Source organism: Phragmites australis, chromosome 5 (genome assembly GCF_958298935.1).
Source record: "Phragmites australis chromosome 5, lpPhrAust1.1, whole genome shotgun sequence".
Taxonomy (NCBI): Eukaryota; Viridiplantae; Streptophyta; class Magnoliopsida; order Poales; family Poaceae; genus Phragmites; species Phragmites australis.
Genome location: NC_084925.1, coordinates 264,408 through 278,844, shown reverse-complemented (window position 1 = coordinate 278,844; position 14,437 = coordinate 264,408). Strand labels below are relative to the sequence as shown.

General features: G+C 46.4%; 3 protein-coding genes and 1 pseudogene across 3 annotated transcripts; 2 read left to right on the top strand and 2 right to left on the bottom strand.

The window, feature by feature from the left end:
• Positions 1 to 43: 43 nt before the first annotated feature.
• LOC133918172 (small nuclear ribonucleoprotein SmD3b-like) lies at positions 44 to 2,083 on the top strand. The gene is made up of 4 exons (XM_062361910.1): positions 44 to 358; positions 467 to 586; positions 730 to 786; positions 1,791 to 2,083. The coding sequence occupies exons 1-4, from the start codon at positions 200 to 202 to the stop codon at positions 1,851 to 1,853; spliced, it is 399 nt and encodes a 132-aa protein (XP_062217894.1). The 5' UTR covers positions 44 to 199; the 3' UTR covers positions 1,854 to 2,083.
• A 3,429-nt stretch (positions 2,084 to 5,512) lies between these two features.
• Positions 5,513 to 7,354, bottom strand: LOC133917281 (uncharacterized; annotated as a pseudogene).
• Positions 7,355 to 7,491: 137 nt separating this feature from the next.
• On the bottom strand, positions 7,492 to 10,134 carry LOC133918171 (phytochrome-interacting ankyrin-repeat protein 2-like). The gene is made up of 3 exons (XM_062361909.1): positions 9,462 to 10,134; positions 8,504 to 8,675; positions 7,492 to 7,991 (listed from the first exon to the last, which is right to left on the bottom strand). Exons 1-3 carry the CDS (start codon positions 9,573 to 9,575, stop codon positions 7,780 to 7,782), a joined length of 498 nt encoding a protein of 165 aa, XP_062217893.1. The 5' UTR covers positions 9,576 to 10,134; the 3' UTR covers positions 7,492 to 7,779.
• An 11-nt stretch (positions 10,135 to 10,145) lies between these two features.
• On the top strand, positions 10,146 to 13,593 carry LOC133918170 (uncharacterized). Its single transcript, XM_062361908.1, has 8 exons — positions 10,146 to 10,825; positions 10,996 to 11,522; positions 11,690 to 11,740; positions 11,828 to 11,935; positions 12,465 to 12,560; positions 12,652 to 12,753; positions 12,828 to 12,887; positions 12,987 to 13,593. Exons 1-8 carry the CDS (start codon positions 10,174 to 10,176, stop codon positions 13,050 to 13,052), a joined length of 1,662 nt encoding a protein of 553 aa, XP_062217892.1. The 5' UTR covers positions 10,146 to 10,173; the 3' UTR covers positions 13,053 to 13,593.
• The last annotated feature ends 844 nt before the right edge of the window (positions 13,594 to 14,437 follow it).

Below are 14,437 nucleotides of genomic sequence, written 5' to 3'. Positions count from 1 at the left end.
AAATCGGATCCGGCCCAGCCCAACCGAAGCAAACCTATACGCTGACCCCAACCCTCGCCGCCTCCTCTTCCCTTCTTCCCTCCGGCTCTAGCTCGCCGCCGCCGCTTCTCCTTCCTCGCGAGCTACGGGAGACTTTTGTTTTCTCCAGGCAAGTACGAGTTCGAGCACGAGGAGGTAGCGGAGTTCGAGGAGGAGGAAGATGAGCCGCAGCTTGGGGATCCCGGTGAAGCTGCTGCACGAGGCGGCGGGGCACGTGGTCACGGTCGAGCTCAAGACCGGCGAGGTCTACCGCGGCTCCATGGTCGAGTGCGAGGACAACTGGAACTGCCAGCTCGAAAGCATCACCTTCACGGCAAAGGTTCGGAGATAGCCATCCATCCCTAATCCTTCTCCAGTCTCCATGTTGCCATCCTACTCTTGTGTCTCTGATGTTTGGCTCCTAATAATGCGTGGCGTTGCCTGGCAGGATGGCAAGGTGTCGCAGCTGGAGCACGTCTTCATCAGGGGGAGCAGGGTCAGGTTCATGATCATACCCGACATGCTCAAGAACGCCCCAATGTTCAAGCGCCTAGAGGCTAGGATTAGGGTCAGCACTCAACACCACCACCTCCTCTTTTTTTATAGCAATACTAGCGCTTCTTTTCTTTTTGCTACTGAAATACGTCCCTCATCTTGACATAGTACATGATTGATTACTATTTCTTGCTCTTCTTCTTGCCTCTACTGCAGGGTAAAGGCTCTGCTATTGGGGTTGGCCGTGGCCGTGCGGTTGCGATGCGTGCTCGGGTAATTACGGCTTCATTTATCACTACTAGCTTTCCTCTTTAGTCTGAAAGGATTTGAGTAACTGAATAAATTTCAACTGGAAAAGATTCAGACCTCCAACAAATAATTCTCAACGGCTATATAGATGTAATTGTTGATGGTTGGTCCAGTCCATACATGCAATGACATCCAAATTGTCCCGGTTTGGATTGGGGGTTTGGGGCTGAATTCTTAAGATTTTAGTACAAATTGAACTAAGTTCTTAAAAATCTGTACCTCCTCTAATTGCACTCATGTTTACTGTAAGACAGGCATGTTTGATATTTCTATGTTTAATCTTCAATTAATGTTGAATCTCCTCCTTGCTAGTTGCATCATCGCCTTTTGTTCAAGATCGGTATTGATAACCTTGACTTTTATTTTCTCTGGAGCTTGTGGATTTATACTGTGACAAAAAACAGGGTGTGTTGAAAATTAACCTTTGTTTTCATCATTTGGAACTTGAAGTGTTCCTCTGCAAGGAAAAAAGGTGGAGAGTATATACAATGGTACACCATAAAATTTGGAATAATTGGGAGTTTAAATGTTACTGCCGTCCCATTAATTCCATTGTACTGATTATGAAAGTATACATATTAATTAATAAATATATCATAATGTGACTAGTGCATCATGTACACCATGTACAATACCTAAATTTGCACAAGAAAGAAAAATAACTGTTTCAACTTGTAGCTTGGGATTATAAAGCACATAGGCTAGAAGTCATAGATCACATTTGCAAGTTGTAATCTGATTTTACCTGACATCTACATATATGGGGGATCTGAAGTATCATGGGAGAGTAAGTTCTAGAATGTCTGGCCATAAACTTTAAATGTCCAACCATCCGCAGTGAAGTCATCTATGCATTTCAGTGACCTGCCTGAACTTGAACATAAACACACACATTTGGATCCTATTTGTGTGTGTATGTACATTGTGTTATCTGTGCTTTCTAACCTTTTTCCTACCAATTGTCATAGGCTGCCGCTGGTCGTGGTGGTGGTCCCGTTGGACGGGGTGGAGCACCTCCGGTGAGGAGGTAGATCTGTCCACAGGACCATGGGCGCTGTTATGTGGCCAACGAAGTTTGCGCCTTGGTTATCAAAGCATTACTTGGGCAACCATGCTTGTAACCTAGCTTATGTGTCTCTCCAGTAGCCTGCCTGTGTTTACATAATGGATGCATATGCCTTTGGCCCCGTGGTGTATTGCTTATTTTGAGTCATGAGACTTGATAGTTTGAACGATGTTATTGAATGTGTGATTTGGATGAGTTGAGTAGTGACTGCTGCTTTTTTCGGTTTCCTCTAGCTTGCTGCTTGCTGCTTGCTGCAGTAGTTGATATGAAGCTCCTGACCTTTTGGGCCCTCATATTCCTGTTGAGCATGAGCAGCTCCATAATTCCACACAAAATCTATTAAAAAAAGTAGTAACAATTCCACACAACATCCATTCAATTAGTGTTTATTCATGATTGAATCACATTGCATTGGGTCTTGACATACAGCAAAATATATAAGCAAAGCAACAGCTACAAAAAGCAATATTGATTTGTAGGAGGATCTTGTCGATCTCGTTTGGTATGCTATACTCCATATGGTTTGGTATGGTATGGTAGCAACAGCTAGCTAGACGCGTGGACGTGGTCGCTGATCAACCCAACCCAATTGTTAGCCCGCTGCTCCCTATCGATGTTGCCGACGCCGGTGTGCGTGAGAATGGCCCACACGTCGGTGATGAACTCACCTCAGCGTGCCAGCGCCAGGGCGTGCGCATCCGCCCCCACCGAGGATGGACACGAACACCTCAGCCCAGAACTTGGCCAACATCCTCCACACCCTCTCCTCTTCCTCCATCGTCGTCACCCCTTCCTCCAAACTGCTTGCGGAGCTACGGGCGTAGTTGCAGAGGAGGGAGGTCATGTACCAGTCGGAGATGTGATGCTCTTTTCTTTCCGTCCGGCCTGGCCCATGATCCCCAACTCCCTCCCTATGACGCGCGGGCCTCGCCCGTCATTCTCTACCTCCCGCTTGCCCTCCACCCACTCCGCTTAAACCGCCGTCATGATGCCTGCACGACTCAACATGCATGCTCCCCCTATCTCCGCAACTGCCGCTCCCCCGCAACCATAGAGCCCCCTACTCGCCACCGCCCCCGTTCTAGCTCCCGCTCGCCCTCTCTGTGCCAAATTCACCGTCGAACTCCGCCGAGACACCCTCACCGTCGTCGTGCGCTCACAAGCCTCCCCGGCGTCGTACGAGCTTAGGACATCGTTTGCCTCGTCTGCGACCACTCGCCGTCGAATTCCTCCACCGTAGCTGAGCTCCCTTCGTTATCGAGCCTCCACCGTTAAAGTCCATCATCGTTGAGCCTCCTTGAGCTTTCCGACGCGGCGCGACCCATCAAACAAGCTCGCCACCACCTTTCGATTGTGCTTCACCATTCGCCTTTGTCATCCGGCCATCCCAACGACATCTCCACTCTTCGCCGGTCGTCCTCCATCGTGCCCGACCCACCGTCGTCCTCTCTCTTGCCGGAGCCAAGGTAGAGTTGCCCTCCACTGTCCGATCCCATTCGTACGGTTAGGATTAGAGGCTAGATACCCTTTCACGATGAGTAGATCTCGACTCTTCATTCTCAGATCAACACGCGTGATTTAAATAGATGTAGCCCAGTCATCCTGCCACATCAGTGCACCACGTCATCGTTTTGTCCGACATAGCGAGTCAACATCAGCGCCACATGTCACCCATGTCAACCACCAAGTCCAATCAGCGCGCTAACATCATAATTAGGGTTTTGTAATTAAAATTTATCTGATAATTCTTTTAATTAGGTAATTTTACATTTAGATCTATCGGCCTTTCTATTTTCACAAAAGGCCCCAATCAGCTACTATTTTTACAATAAAGCTCTTAGACTTTCCTATTTTACATTTACACCCCTAGACTTACTATTTTATTACAATTTATGCCTAAAATTTGTTATTTTACGTAAATTCCTGCACTAGTTACTATTTTATATTTAGCCCCTTGAATTTTTATTTATTTACATATAGGTCCTTGAACCTTTACATTTTTACAAAGAAGCCACTAAACATATACCTTTTTACAGAAGTCCTTAAAAATTTATAATAGCCCCTATACCTTTCTATTTTTACCAAACAATCCTTGATATTTTACAGAAAGCCCCTATAGGTTAAAACACTTATAACGTTTTCGTTATAGTTTTGTTTTAGACGATTCTTGCACTTACACGATCGTAGTGACATTTAATTTTTGTTAGTAAGCTTGTGTTTAGCTTTTTGATATGGTTTGATGTACTGCTTTTAGTTGTTTGTACTTGCTTCTTTCTAGTATTCGTGAATGCAATAGGAGACGAGTAGTGTGTGAGCTTGCAAGAGTAGACCTTCGACGTTTGTGAGCAACCTGTTATTGAAGGTAAGTACTTTTGACCACTTTGATCCCATTGTAGTAAAATGTGTCTTTTATTTGTTTTATTGCATGCTTGTCAATATGAGTCCTATGTTTAGAGTTTATTATTACTTTTCAGATTATCCTTATCACCTGTATTGGAGTCGGGGTATCAAGGGTAGATTTACTTAGCTCCGCTGTCATGTATATGGGTGGATTACTTAATAACATGATTAATTTTCTATGAGATATGAATCAGATTGGGTAATCTTTTCTATGCAATATGAATCAGATTGGATAATCTTTTGTAGCAATATGGATTGCTTAGCTCCATTGTCAGGTTGGTTTGATTTGTATGACTGTTGTGTGTGTATTGGGTACTGTGTGAGTACTTGCTTTAGATCCTAAAGATCGGTTTGTGAAGCATGTAATCCGGCTCAATAGTACAACCATGAGGCTAATATGGGTACGACCTGGCTGAATAATTAGTGATCTGTCTAACTCTGTACACACCAGTTGGCTGTTGAGTTGCACAAGAGGGGACCTTTGCAGTGGATGGAATCCCTGTTAGCGATGAAACCTTAGTGGGTGTATACAGATTAGGAGATGCTTTGTAAAGGCCTTGTAGTGAGACTCCAGCTCTACACCCTGGAAGTGTGAAGCAACACAGGAATCATGACTCGTGGGTAAAGTTATACAATCTCTGAAAAAAATAAAACTAGTTAATTAGTCATGCTCATGATTAAAAGCGGTTTGAACTTCTTTATGATTGGTGGGAATCTTGGATGGTTGGTTTTGGTAGTCAGGTGGTGATGACCCGAAGAGTTGGTAGCTGGATATAGAATATCAGGTGGGTTTGGTAGTCAGATGGGATCCGATAAGCTGTATCTTTTAAAGTCTGTCATCACACATAGTAAATAGGACCGCTATATCTTTTTGAGTCACAAGTTAAAATAGCTTAGTTGCAGTAAATTAGAGTCAAACATTCATTATCTTAAATCCTCATATCATATTTTTCTACACTTACCAAGTACTCTATATATTCACCTTTTTCTTTTTCTTTCCCCTGCTACGATCAACTTTTGTTCAAACCCTGGTGATGAAGTGGGTTATAGGAGGAAGACTTCGATCCGAAGATCCTGTTCTAAACTGGCGCTTCTCCTGGACAACATATGTGGTTGATGGAAGACATATGATTGCTGAAGGCTTATCCTAATGTTTTGTTTAAGACCTACATGTTTTTTTATAATTAATATTATCGTTATATAATGATAATATAATAATTTTATTTATAACATCACTGTATATATGAAATATGATCCTGACATATAGATAGAATGTATTTGATTAGTTCTTTTAAAATCAGACGTGATACTATAGAGCATCAACTCGTACGTCTCCACAGCGAAGAGGGTAAGCGTGAGGAGTAAGGTGACGATGAGGTCGGAGGAGGAGCAGACCATGCCGACGAGGAAGCTCATCTGGTGGACGAAACACTTGAACTGGACCACCATGTCGATGGGCAGGCCGACAAGCCCCCGGAACAGGGCGCCCAGCACGTCGAAGATGTGGCCGTTGCCGGTGATGAGCAGCACGGTGATGCAGTGGAGAAGGATGAAGGCGAAGGAGAAGGCGAAGTTGGCGATGAAGAGCAGCGGATTGGGCAGCGCCACGGGGATGACGGCCTGGTAGTACTCCATCAGGAAATTCATCTCCAGCTCCGTCACCTCGAGCGCGCGCTCCGCATCTTCCGCGCCGCCTCGTTGGTCGTCCCGTCCAGCTCAAGAAGGCCCCAGAACACAAGGTCCCGTGCCTGTGTCGTCCGGGTCTCCGCCGTTGGGAACCGCTCGAAAGTTCGCCGGATCAGCTCGAAGAGAGCCAGGGCGAGGCAGACGTTTCTCCAGCTTATGCCGGAACCGCTGGTTGTACCGGAACCGGAACAACGGGTAGCGCTCCGCGAGCTCCCAGATGGAGATGGTGCACACCCGGACCAGCTGATCCTTCTTCTTCTCAGTACTTGTGTTGCCTGCAGCAGCATGAGTTGAAGAAGATACGATGCTGTCGATGTCTTTGAGCTTGTAGCTAGCCGGAGAGCGTCTTGTCTCTTTTCATGCCGCCCTCCTCCATCACCGCGTAGTTGCAGGCCCTCATGACGCGCACCTGCGCAGTGCCGGCATCGACATCGTGCTGGCGTTCGGCGTCGACGAGCTCTTTCATGTAGACGGAGATGAGCCTGGCATTCTTGGCGACGTCGTAGGAGCCCTTGGCTAGCCAGCAAACGCGTTTGCAGAGGTTGTTAGACGCTGAAGATCCAGAGGACGATGAAGAAGGAGTACTTGACGCCCAAGTCGTGGACGTAGGCGTAGACGAGGCAGCCGATCCAGACCATGCGGGCGGCCTGCTCGACGGTATCGAAGACGGAGTAGCGGCGGATACCGTGGGTGAAGGCGTGGTCGTCGGGCGCGACCATGTCGACGAGGAGCATCCAGAGGAGGATGAGCTGCTGGCGCGCGGGCACGTGCTTGGCCTTGGCCTGGGAGCAAGAGGGCGAAGGAGGCGCGGAAGAAGATGCGCGTCGGGGCGGAGTGCGCCCGCTGCTTGCCGGAGAGGCGGCCGAGGATGCCCACGGCGAAGAGCGCCAAGGCCAGCACCGTCATCAGCACCGACGCGGTCACCATCATCTTCTCCGTGGCCCGCAGGTCGCCGTGAAGATCGCCACCTGCTCCGCGCCCGGGGTCCGCCGACCTGTTGTTGTACATCGTCATGTTCCCCTCCTGCTGCAGCTGAGCTCCGATCGCAGCGGCGCGGGCGGATTTATAAGCGAGTAGGAGCTTGAAGCTGACAAAACAAAACTCCAGCTCCAGGACTGGATTAATTCTTTGCTTGACGATGCACCAGCCATGCAAGCACGCAAGCATCCAGCTCCTACCTACTTGTCGGCTTAAGTGCTTGCCTGCCTTCCTTTCCCGATCGATGGACGTCTTTCTTAACATTTACGGTATTGGACACATGAAAAAACAAAATATTTGTTTAATTTAAAAGTATCTTGCACAGTGTATGGTTTATTAGGATTTAAACCATGAAAGGAAACTCTGCTACTTGTCGCTGCCTCGTCAAGGGACGAACATGGAAGTTGATTCCCGTACATGATGAGCAAAGAATAGGTAGGTGATCGTGTATATGATGCTAGCTTAGGACGACAAGCAGAGACATGCTTTATTCATTAGCTTTTACAAAAAACGAAAGAAACCAATCACACCATCTTCGATTTACTTAGAACGTTCACTCAGATATTAAAATGTGTAGCAAAGGCCAACGTAACCGAGTATACAATGCAACAACATAGAACCAGAACCCTTCCAGCAGAGTACCATGTAATGTATCGATTCGATTTAGCAGAGTACACGCCAGTTACCAACACAGCATGGTAGCAACTTCAGGACATATGCTCGCGGCATCACACACTACAACATGGCATTATAAATCCAGCTTCAGCATTACAACATATAACTGCACTTACCCATGTCTGGAAACCGTCAAAGTGCACTTCCTCCCTCTAATTCTCCGAGCTCAAGGAAGTTTCACCTGCTGAGTCACTTCCGTCTTGCATGCGCTTCATCTCGTATGCCCATTCCAATCCAGAGCAGTAATGGAGGGGAGGATTGAACCTGTGATCATTCATCTCAGGAGGCAGGAATGCACCATTCTCAACCAGGAATCTGACAGCCCTCTTGTTCCTTTCCTTGGCAGCAATGTGTAGAGGTGTCCCTGGATTGAACCCCAACATAGGCATGAGACTCCAAGGCCAAAAAAGTGTGTCCACTCACATTGTTATTTTGTAAGCATGCCTTTAAAAAAAAAAAAAAAATAATCATCCACTAGACTAGGAGCATAGAATTGAATCAAGAAACGGCTTCTTCCATATACAATTGCACTGCAGTTATTATTCCAGATATGAATGGAAACCATGCACATCATTCACATAAATTTCTGATCAACTGAATAAAATTTAGGTCCAGAATAAGCTAGACCTCACTATTTCAGATTTATACAAATCCATGAAATATCTGGCTTGATAGAAGGGGACATGCAATTAATGATAACTAGATGACAGATGCATATTAACAGCCACAAAGCCAGACAGCACACATTGGAAAGTATGTGCATGCAATAGCAGTAAATCCTAAAAAACATGATGAATGACGTCAGTAAATAAACATGCTTTACAACTCTACTATCTAACAAAGCAGGCAATGACTCAAGAGGAAATGTGAACTTACAGCCGCAAGCCCCTTTAGTTCGAGCATCAATATTTGCACCACGCTCCAGTAGTTCATCCATGATTTTAACATGTCCGCCCTGAGCAGCCAGATGTAGTGCAGTAGCACCAGGTGCTTTCGGTCCCCATGCAGGTGCATTGACGTCCATCCCCTCATCCAGGAGACGCCGTACCTAGCAAGAAATAAAGACCATCTTTATCATTTTGCGAGGTACTAACAAGAGAAAAAGAGAGAACACCTGAACTAAGAGATGGTCTAGGATCAATATCTTTTAAAGAACTAAAAGAAGTACTGACTTTTGTGTGAATCTATGTCAATTGTTAAATATCCATCCATCTAGCATCTATTTATTGCTAGTCGATGCTAAAAATGACATAGCATCAAGGAATGAGAACAAGTCGATCAGTATGTACAGCCAGTCACAGATGAATGCTGACAAAAGAACTGAGAGGAGCGAGGAATGAGGATCAAAACAATCAATATTTTACAAGCCACAGATGAAGGCTTGCATATGACCTATATAAATGTTTTAGATTCCAGAGCTAGTGCTTATTTGTTTAAATAATAGATGCATAAACTGTAAGTCTGAGACTTTGGCTTTTTGTTATTTCTTAACTACAGAGCAACAAAATGAAATCATGAGACGTGTGTTAACCTTTTTTTTTTTGGATGGATACGTCAGTGTGTGCTCGTGTATGATATGTGTGTGTATCATCTTAAGCAACGCATGTTGCAATCTGTATCTGGTAGGCTTCTGAAATCTATAGATATGCTTTGGAAACATATCTATATACCTCAGATTGTTTTGAATCATCATAGTTATTTGCCAGACAATGAATATTAGTGTAGTCAGTCCATGAGAAGCTGCAAACTAGGCAATAGCAGCGGCGCATGGAGTAGTCTAGTTTTGCACAGAAATTAGCAAAGGAAAACAAAGAAATAGTATGGATAATAATACCTCCTTGAGGTCTCCCTTGCGGGCGGCGACATGGAGCGGGTTCCAGCCACGGTCGTCAGCATCGTGGCTGCTCCGGAGCCGGCTCATGCTGAGCGACCTGGGCACCTGCACCATGCTTTAGTCTTGTATTCCGTGTGGGGTCTTTGGCAGATGAGGCGAGGCGGACTCAGATCCAAAGCAATCAAGCAAACGGGGCACGCAGCAGAGAGGGAGGAGGGAAGCAACCGGAATCGGAGATCGCTAGTAATTAGCAGCAGCAGCAGCAGCAGCAGCAGTAGGAAACGGGAGATTGGAATCGGAAGAGAGGAGACGAGATGATTAGCGGGAGGAGGAAGAGGAGTAGTTGCCCATGCCGAAGGGAGCGAAGGGATTCAAGCCGGGGCCGAGCGCGCGGAGGTTCTTGTGGAGCATCGGCGATGAAGAAGAAGAAGAAGACGAGGAGCGCGATGGGCGGCGCGGGGCGTACACCATAGTATGTGGCGGCGCGGGGATTAGTCCAATCGGATCCGAATTCGATTGCAAAGCGAATTCAGATGAAGGGGGGAGGCTGCGACGACGAGTTGGGGATGATCATAGCTAGCTAGCCGATGCCGATTCCGATCCCGCTTCCTCCTCCGCGTATCGGCCGGCGAATGTGGTGGGGGATGGGGGGGGGGAGAGGGGAGAGGCCAACTCAGATGAGCAACCAAACCCTATTAGTGAAGAAGAATGGATGAAAACGAAATCGAAATCGAATTCCTCCTCTTCCTCCGACTCGTTTGGCCCATTAAGCGATTGGGCTGAACGAAGGGCCCATCTCGCCGCGATTGCATACCCCTCAAAAACCCTTCTTCTCTCCCCATCGCATCTCTCCGACGCCGCCATGGCCGCCGCACGCTCCCGCGCCGCCGCAGCGTGGGCCCGGCTCATTTCCCTGCGACCGCACCACCACGCCGGCTCCAGCCCTCTTCCCCACCACCACCTCCTAGGCTCGCGGATCATGCCCCCGCGCCGCCACTTGGCCTTCTCCGCCTCCGCGGGGGGCGCCAGGTCCCACCAGCAGATCCAGAGCGAGCGGGTCGTGCACGAGCTTCTCGCCGAACTCGAGCGCGAGCGCCAGCGGGACCGCCGCAAGGAAGGCAAAGAGCAGGAGGATGACGGGGAGGAGGAAGACTATTTGGGCGTCAAGCCGCTGATCGAGAAGCTGGAGCGCCGCAAGGCCAAGGAGGCCGCCGCCGCGGACGAAGGCTTCTGGGAGCCCACCGACTCGGACAGCGACGAGGACGACGAGCGCTACACACCCGACGCCATCAAGAGACGCGTCGACGAGTTCGAACGCAAGTGCAAGCGCCACTCCGAGCTCCTCAGCTCATTCGCAGAGGCCGGTATGACGCCCCGCGCCCGATCCCTTCTCCACCACCTTACACGACCTTTCATTTTCGGCGCCAAATACGGCCTAGTTCTACACTGCCATGCCATTTCATAACTGCTCTGTCATTTGATGAACTAACTGGTCCTTGCCGTAATTTATCACTGCGGTGACGTTGCTGAACAGAAACCATCGACGAAGCTCACAAATGGATGACAAAAATCGACAAATTCGAGGAGCGACATCTGAAACTGCCACTGGAGTACAGGGTTATTGGTGACATGATGAATCGCCTCAAGCATTCCACAGGGAAAGAGCGCTTTGTTCTCCTCCAGAAGCTGAATCGGGCAGTTAGGCTTATGGAATGCAAGGAGGCCTATGACCCTAATAACCCCGCAAACTTTGGGACCATTCAGCACCAGCAGGTTGGTTCTCCAGAGGATCTGGTGCTCAATGCTGGGTTTGATAAGGAGAAGCAGATGATCCAAGGGTCAGAGCTCGAAGAGGACGATGAGGAATTCAATGAAGCAAAGGAGAGGGATGATATGCTCATAGAGAAACTCAATGCCATCGAAAAGAAGATTGAGGACAAGTTGGCAGAGTTGGATCATACCTTTGGTAAGAAAGGCAGAGTTTTGGAAGAGGAAATAAAGGATCTCGTGGAGGAGCGGAATTCCCTATCCGAGAAAAAGAGGAGACCTATGTACAGAAAAGTGAGTGGAGTATCATTTTTTTTTTTTTGAATTGGCCTAGCAATCTTTTACCTGGATGTGATCTTGCATCTATGTCTTTCATGTTTCGTAGTAGCTTCATTTTGCCTGCTGCATTGTTTTGTCTTCGACGTACTAACAGCCAGATCTGTCCATGATTCACTTTACAGGGTTTTGACGTGAAAGTTATCGATGTTAACCGGACGTGTAAGGTCACAAAGGTCAGTGTTCTTTATTTGAAGTATTTCAACTGCTAATTATACTCTTTTCACCAATTTCATTACCTAATTTTACATTTTGCTTCACAGGGAGGCCAAATAGCAAAATTCACAGCATTATTAGCCACTGGAAACTACCATGGTGTTGTAGGTTTTGCAAAAGCTAAAGGCCCAACAGCCAAGATTGCAATACAGAGGGTATGGATCTTTACCTTTCCAAACAAATTATCGAACTTGTATCTGACCAGTTCCACTCGCAGTTTCTTTGAGTTTATTATCTTTTGTCCTCAGCTAGAATGCAAATAATAGTTGATGACATCTTGTACATTTGATTTTTGCGGCATATCGATGTGTTGCCTCGGTAGACTGGTGTGGGGATTGTGCGCATGTACATGCACATGCAGTGGTACCAGTTACATTATATCACTCATGCTGAACATGTCCTTACTTCAGTTCAGAATCTTTAATGCTCAGTTTACACTTAAATTGTGGATTATCTTTTGTATTTTCTTTGATGCATGATAAGACTATGGTTTACCCACTATGGGCCTTTGAGTGGTATAACTAGTAATGTTTGTTCTTCAAAATATAATCGTAGAGAATCCTTAGTCTTGCCACCTGAATATCTGATTAATTATCCGGAATTTATCTTTCATGTTTCATTTGGAATTGGACTACCCAGCTACAATATCCATCTCTTACAGGGAATGTCATCTTTTGTTTTCAGGCATACGAGAAATGCTTCCAGAATCTCCACTACATGGAACGGTATGAGGATCACACAATTGCTCATGCTATCCAGGCCAAATATGAGAAGACAAAGGTGAACACATGGAAAGACCATATCACTCTTGTATGTATGAAATGTTTTGTGGTAACTCATGTGGACATGATTGCTGCGTGTGTATGTTAAGATATACCTCTGGCCCGGACCAATGAGAAGTGGAATGTCGGCTGCTGGTAGAACTGTTGAAACAGTGTTGTACTTGGCTGGTTTCAGCAATGTTAAATCAAAGGTGTGCTTCTCAAGTATACAGAATCACTTATCAGTCCTTTTGCATTTGGAAGTACTGATCTTTCTACCTTGCAGATTATTGGATCAAGGAACCCTCTTAATGTTATTAAAGCTCTCTTCATAGCATTAAACGCTGTATGTACCCATTTTTTCAAAACATTTACCGTTCCAAATCTTTTCATTCTCTACACTTTTGCAATATTTCTTGATCATCTTGTTCAATTTTGTTTGCAGATTGAAACACCCAAAGATGTCCAGCAGAAGTTTGGACGAACTGTTGTGGAGTCGTACTTGTTGTAGCCATCTGATTGTTTGGAGGAGGTGAGGCCAGCCCTTGCTGGCTTAGGCGTGGGAAGACAATGGCATGTGTAACCACGAGAGCTCTCTTTGTTTTGGCGATTTCAATCATTTGTTCAGAAGGCAGTAAGGCCCAACACACTTGTGATGAGAGAGTGTGTTTTGAAGAGATACATACTTCTAGTGGCAACGGTAACCAGATCACAACAGATGGTACTCTCTGGTGTCTTTCTAGTGGTGAACCTGAGGACACATTTGAGGGTTGTTGTTTTGCGACCTCTTGGTATGAGCTTTCTTGGTTTCTTCTTGTCCCTCCATGCTGTTGTGTGTGGATGACAGAGACGGGTTAATTGAAGATTATTTTCATAACTTGGTGTAAGAAAATAAGTCATCTGCCTCTTGGTTTGCTATTTGATGGGGAAACAGTTGGTTGTGTGAAACTGGAGTATCAAGGATTTGATGATTTGCGCAGCATTAGGCAGTATCCTGGCATCGATTTGTAAAGGGAAATTTACGAAAGAGATAGGACTTTGTATTTCAATCTGACTTGCTGAGTGACTGACTGAAAACAGGTGTGCACTGCATGCAAAAGCTTGCTGCTGGTTGGAGTGGAGCGTGTCTGCCATCATTTTTGAATCAATTGATACATGAGGAACCGCAGGCATTCCTTCATTCCCGAATACGAGTAGTGGTTGGTATCTTGTGACATGGCAGTAATCATAGTAGAAACGAAAGTGCATTATGATTATTTATTCAAGCATTAAGCATTATTGGATAATTGGCAACACAATATGAATATATGGGTGTTGCATACAATACAGGTGCTGGAGGCATTGCTTTATTTTGGCCCTTGAGGTCAGCCAGCACCGCTGCTGCATTCTTGGCCCGGTGATCGTCGGGGACGGGGAAGGCACTGTGGAGCTCCCTCCCATGCATGTTCTTCGCCTCATCAGCAAAGCAAAGCCCCCATTCACGAACTCTCATCCCGCTGCCGCTAGCTCGTCTCGTCGGCTGCCACCGCCACACGCTGGCCACCAGTGCCGCCCGGAGTTCGATTTTTTTTTATATATTTTTCAAATATTTTAAGATTATATGTTCATTTAAAAAACAATAAGGTTTATCCTACCGTTACCAGTTCAACGAACGAGAACAAGATTTCACCTATTGAACGAGCGAGGTTTTGTGGGCTCTGGATACCAGTGAATTTAATAACCGAAAAGAGCAAAGTTTTGTCCGTTCAGCGGGCGAGAACTTAATCTCGTCTGTTGAACATGCAAGACCTTTGTGGTTGCGAAATCGCGTGGGTCCACCCAAAAGTATCGCCCGTTCAGCGGGTGAGATCTTTTGAGTATTTAGGTCAGCGCGGCCGGCTCTATCGATGTTAGCAT

What these genes read in the sequence shown, in the direction of transcription:
- LOC133918170 (XM_062361908.1), top strand. Translation starts at nt 10,174, where the DNA reads ATGAAAACGAAATCGAAATCGAATTCCTCCTCTTCCTCCGACTCGTTT. An exon ending in GGACGTGTAAGGTCACAAAG is followed by an intron (nt 11,741 to 11,827) that starts GTCAGTGTTCTT and finishes TTTGCTTCACAG; the next exon opens with GGAGGCCAAATAGCAAAATT. An exon ending in TCAGCAATGTTAAATCAAAG is followed by an intron (nt 12,754 to 12,827) that starts GTGTGCTTCTCA and finishes TCTACCTTGCAG; the next exon opens with ATTATTGGATCAAGGAACCC.
- LOC133918171 (XM_062361909.1), bottom strand. Translation starts at nt 9,575, where the DNA reads ATGGTGCAGGTGCCCAGGTCGCTCAGCATGAGCCGGCTCCGGAGCAGC. An exon ending in GCAAGGGAGACCTCAAGGAG is followed by an intron (nt 8,676 to 9,461) that starts GTATTATTATCC and finishes ATTTCTTGCTAG; the next exon opens with GTACGGCGTCTCCTGGATGA. An exon ending in AACTAAAGGGGCTTGCGGCT is followed by an intron (nt 7,992 to 8,503) that starts GTAAGTTCACAT and finishes GGTTCAATCCAG; the next exon opens with GGACACCTCTACACATTGCT.
- LOC133918172 (XM_062361910.1), top strand. Translation starts at nt 200, where the DNA reads ATGAGCCGCAGCTTGGGGATCCCGGTGAAGCTGCTGCACGAGGCGGCG. An exon ending in GCATCACCTTCACGGCAAAG is followed by an intron (nt 359 to 466) that starts GTTCGGAGATAG and finishes GTTGCCTGGCAG; the next exon opens with GATGGCAAGGTGTCGCAGCT. An exon ending in CGGTTGCGATGCGTGCTCGG is followed by an intron (nt 787 to 1,790) that starts GTAATTACGGCT and finishes CAATTGTCATAG; the next exon opens with GCTGCCGCTGGTCGTGGTGG.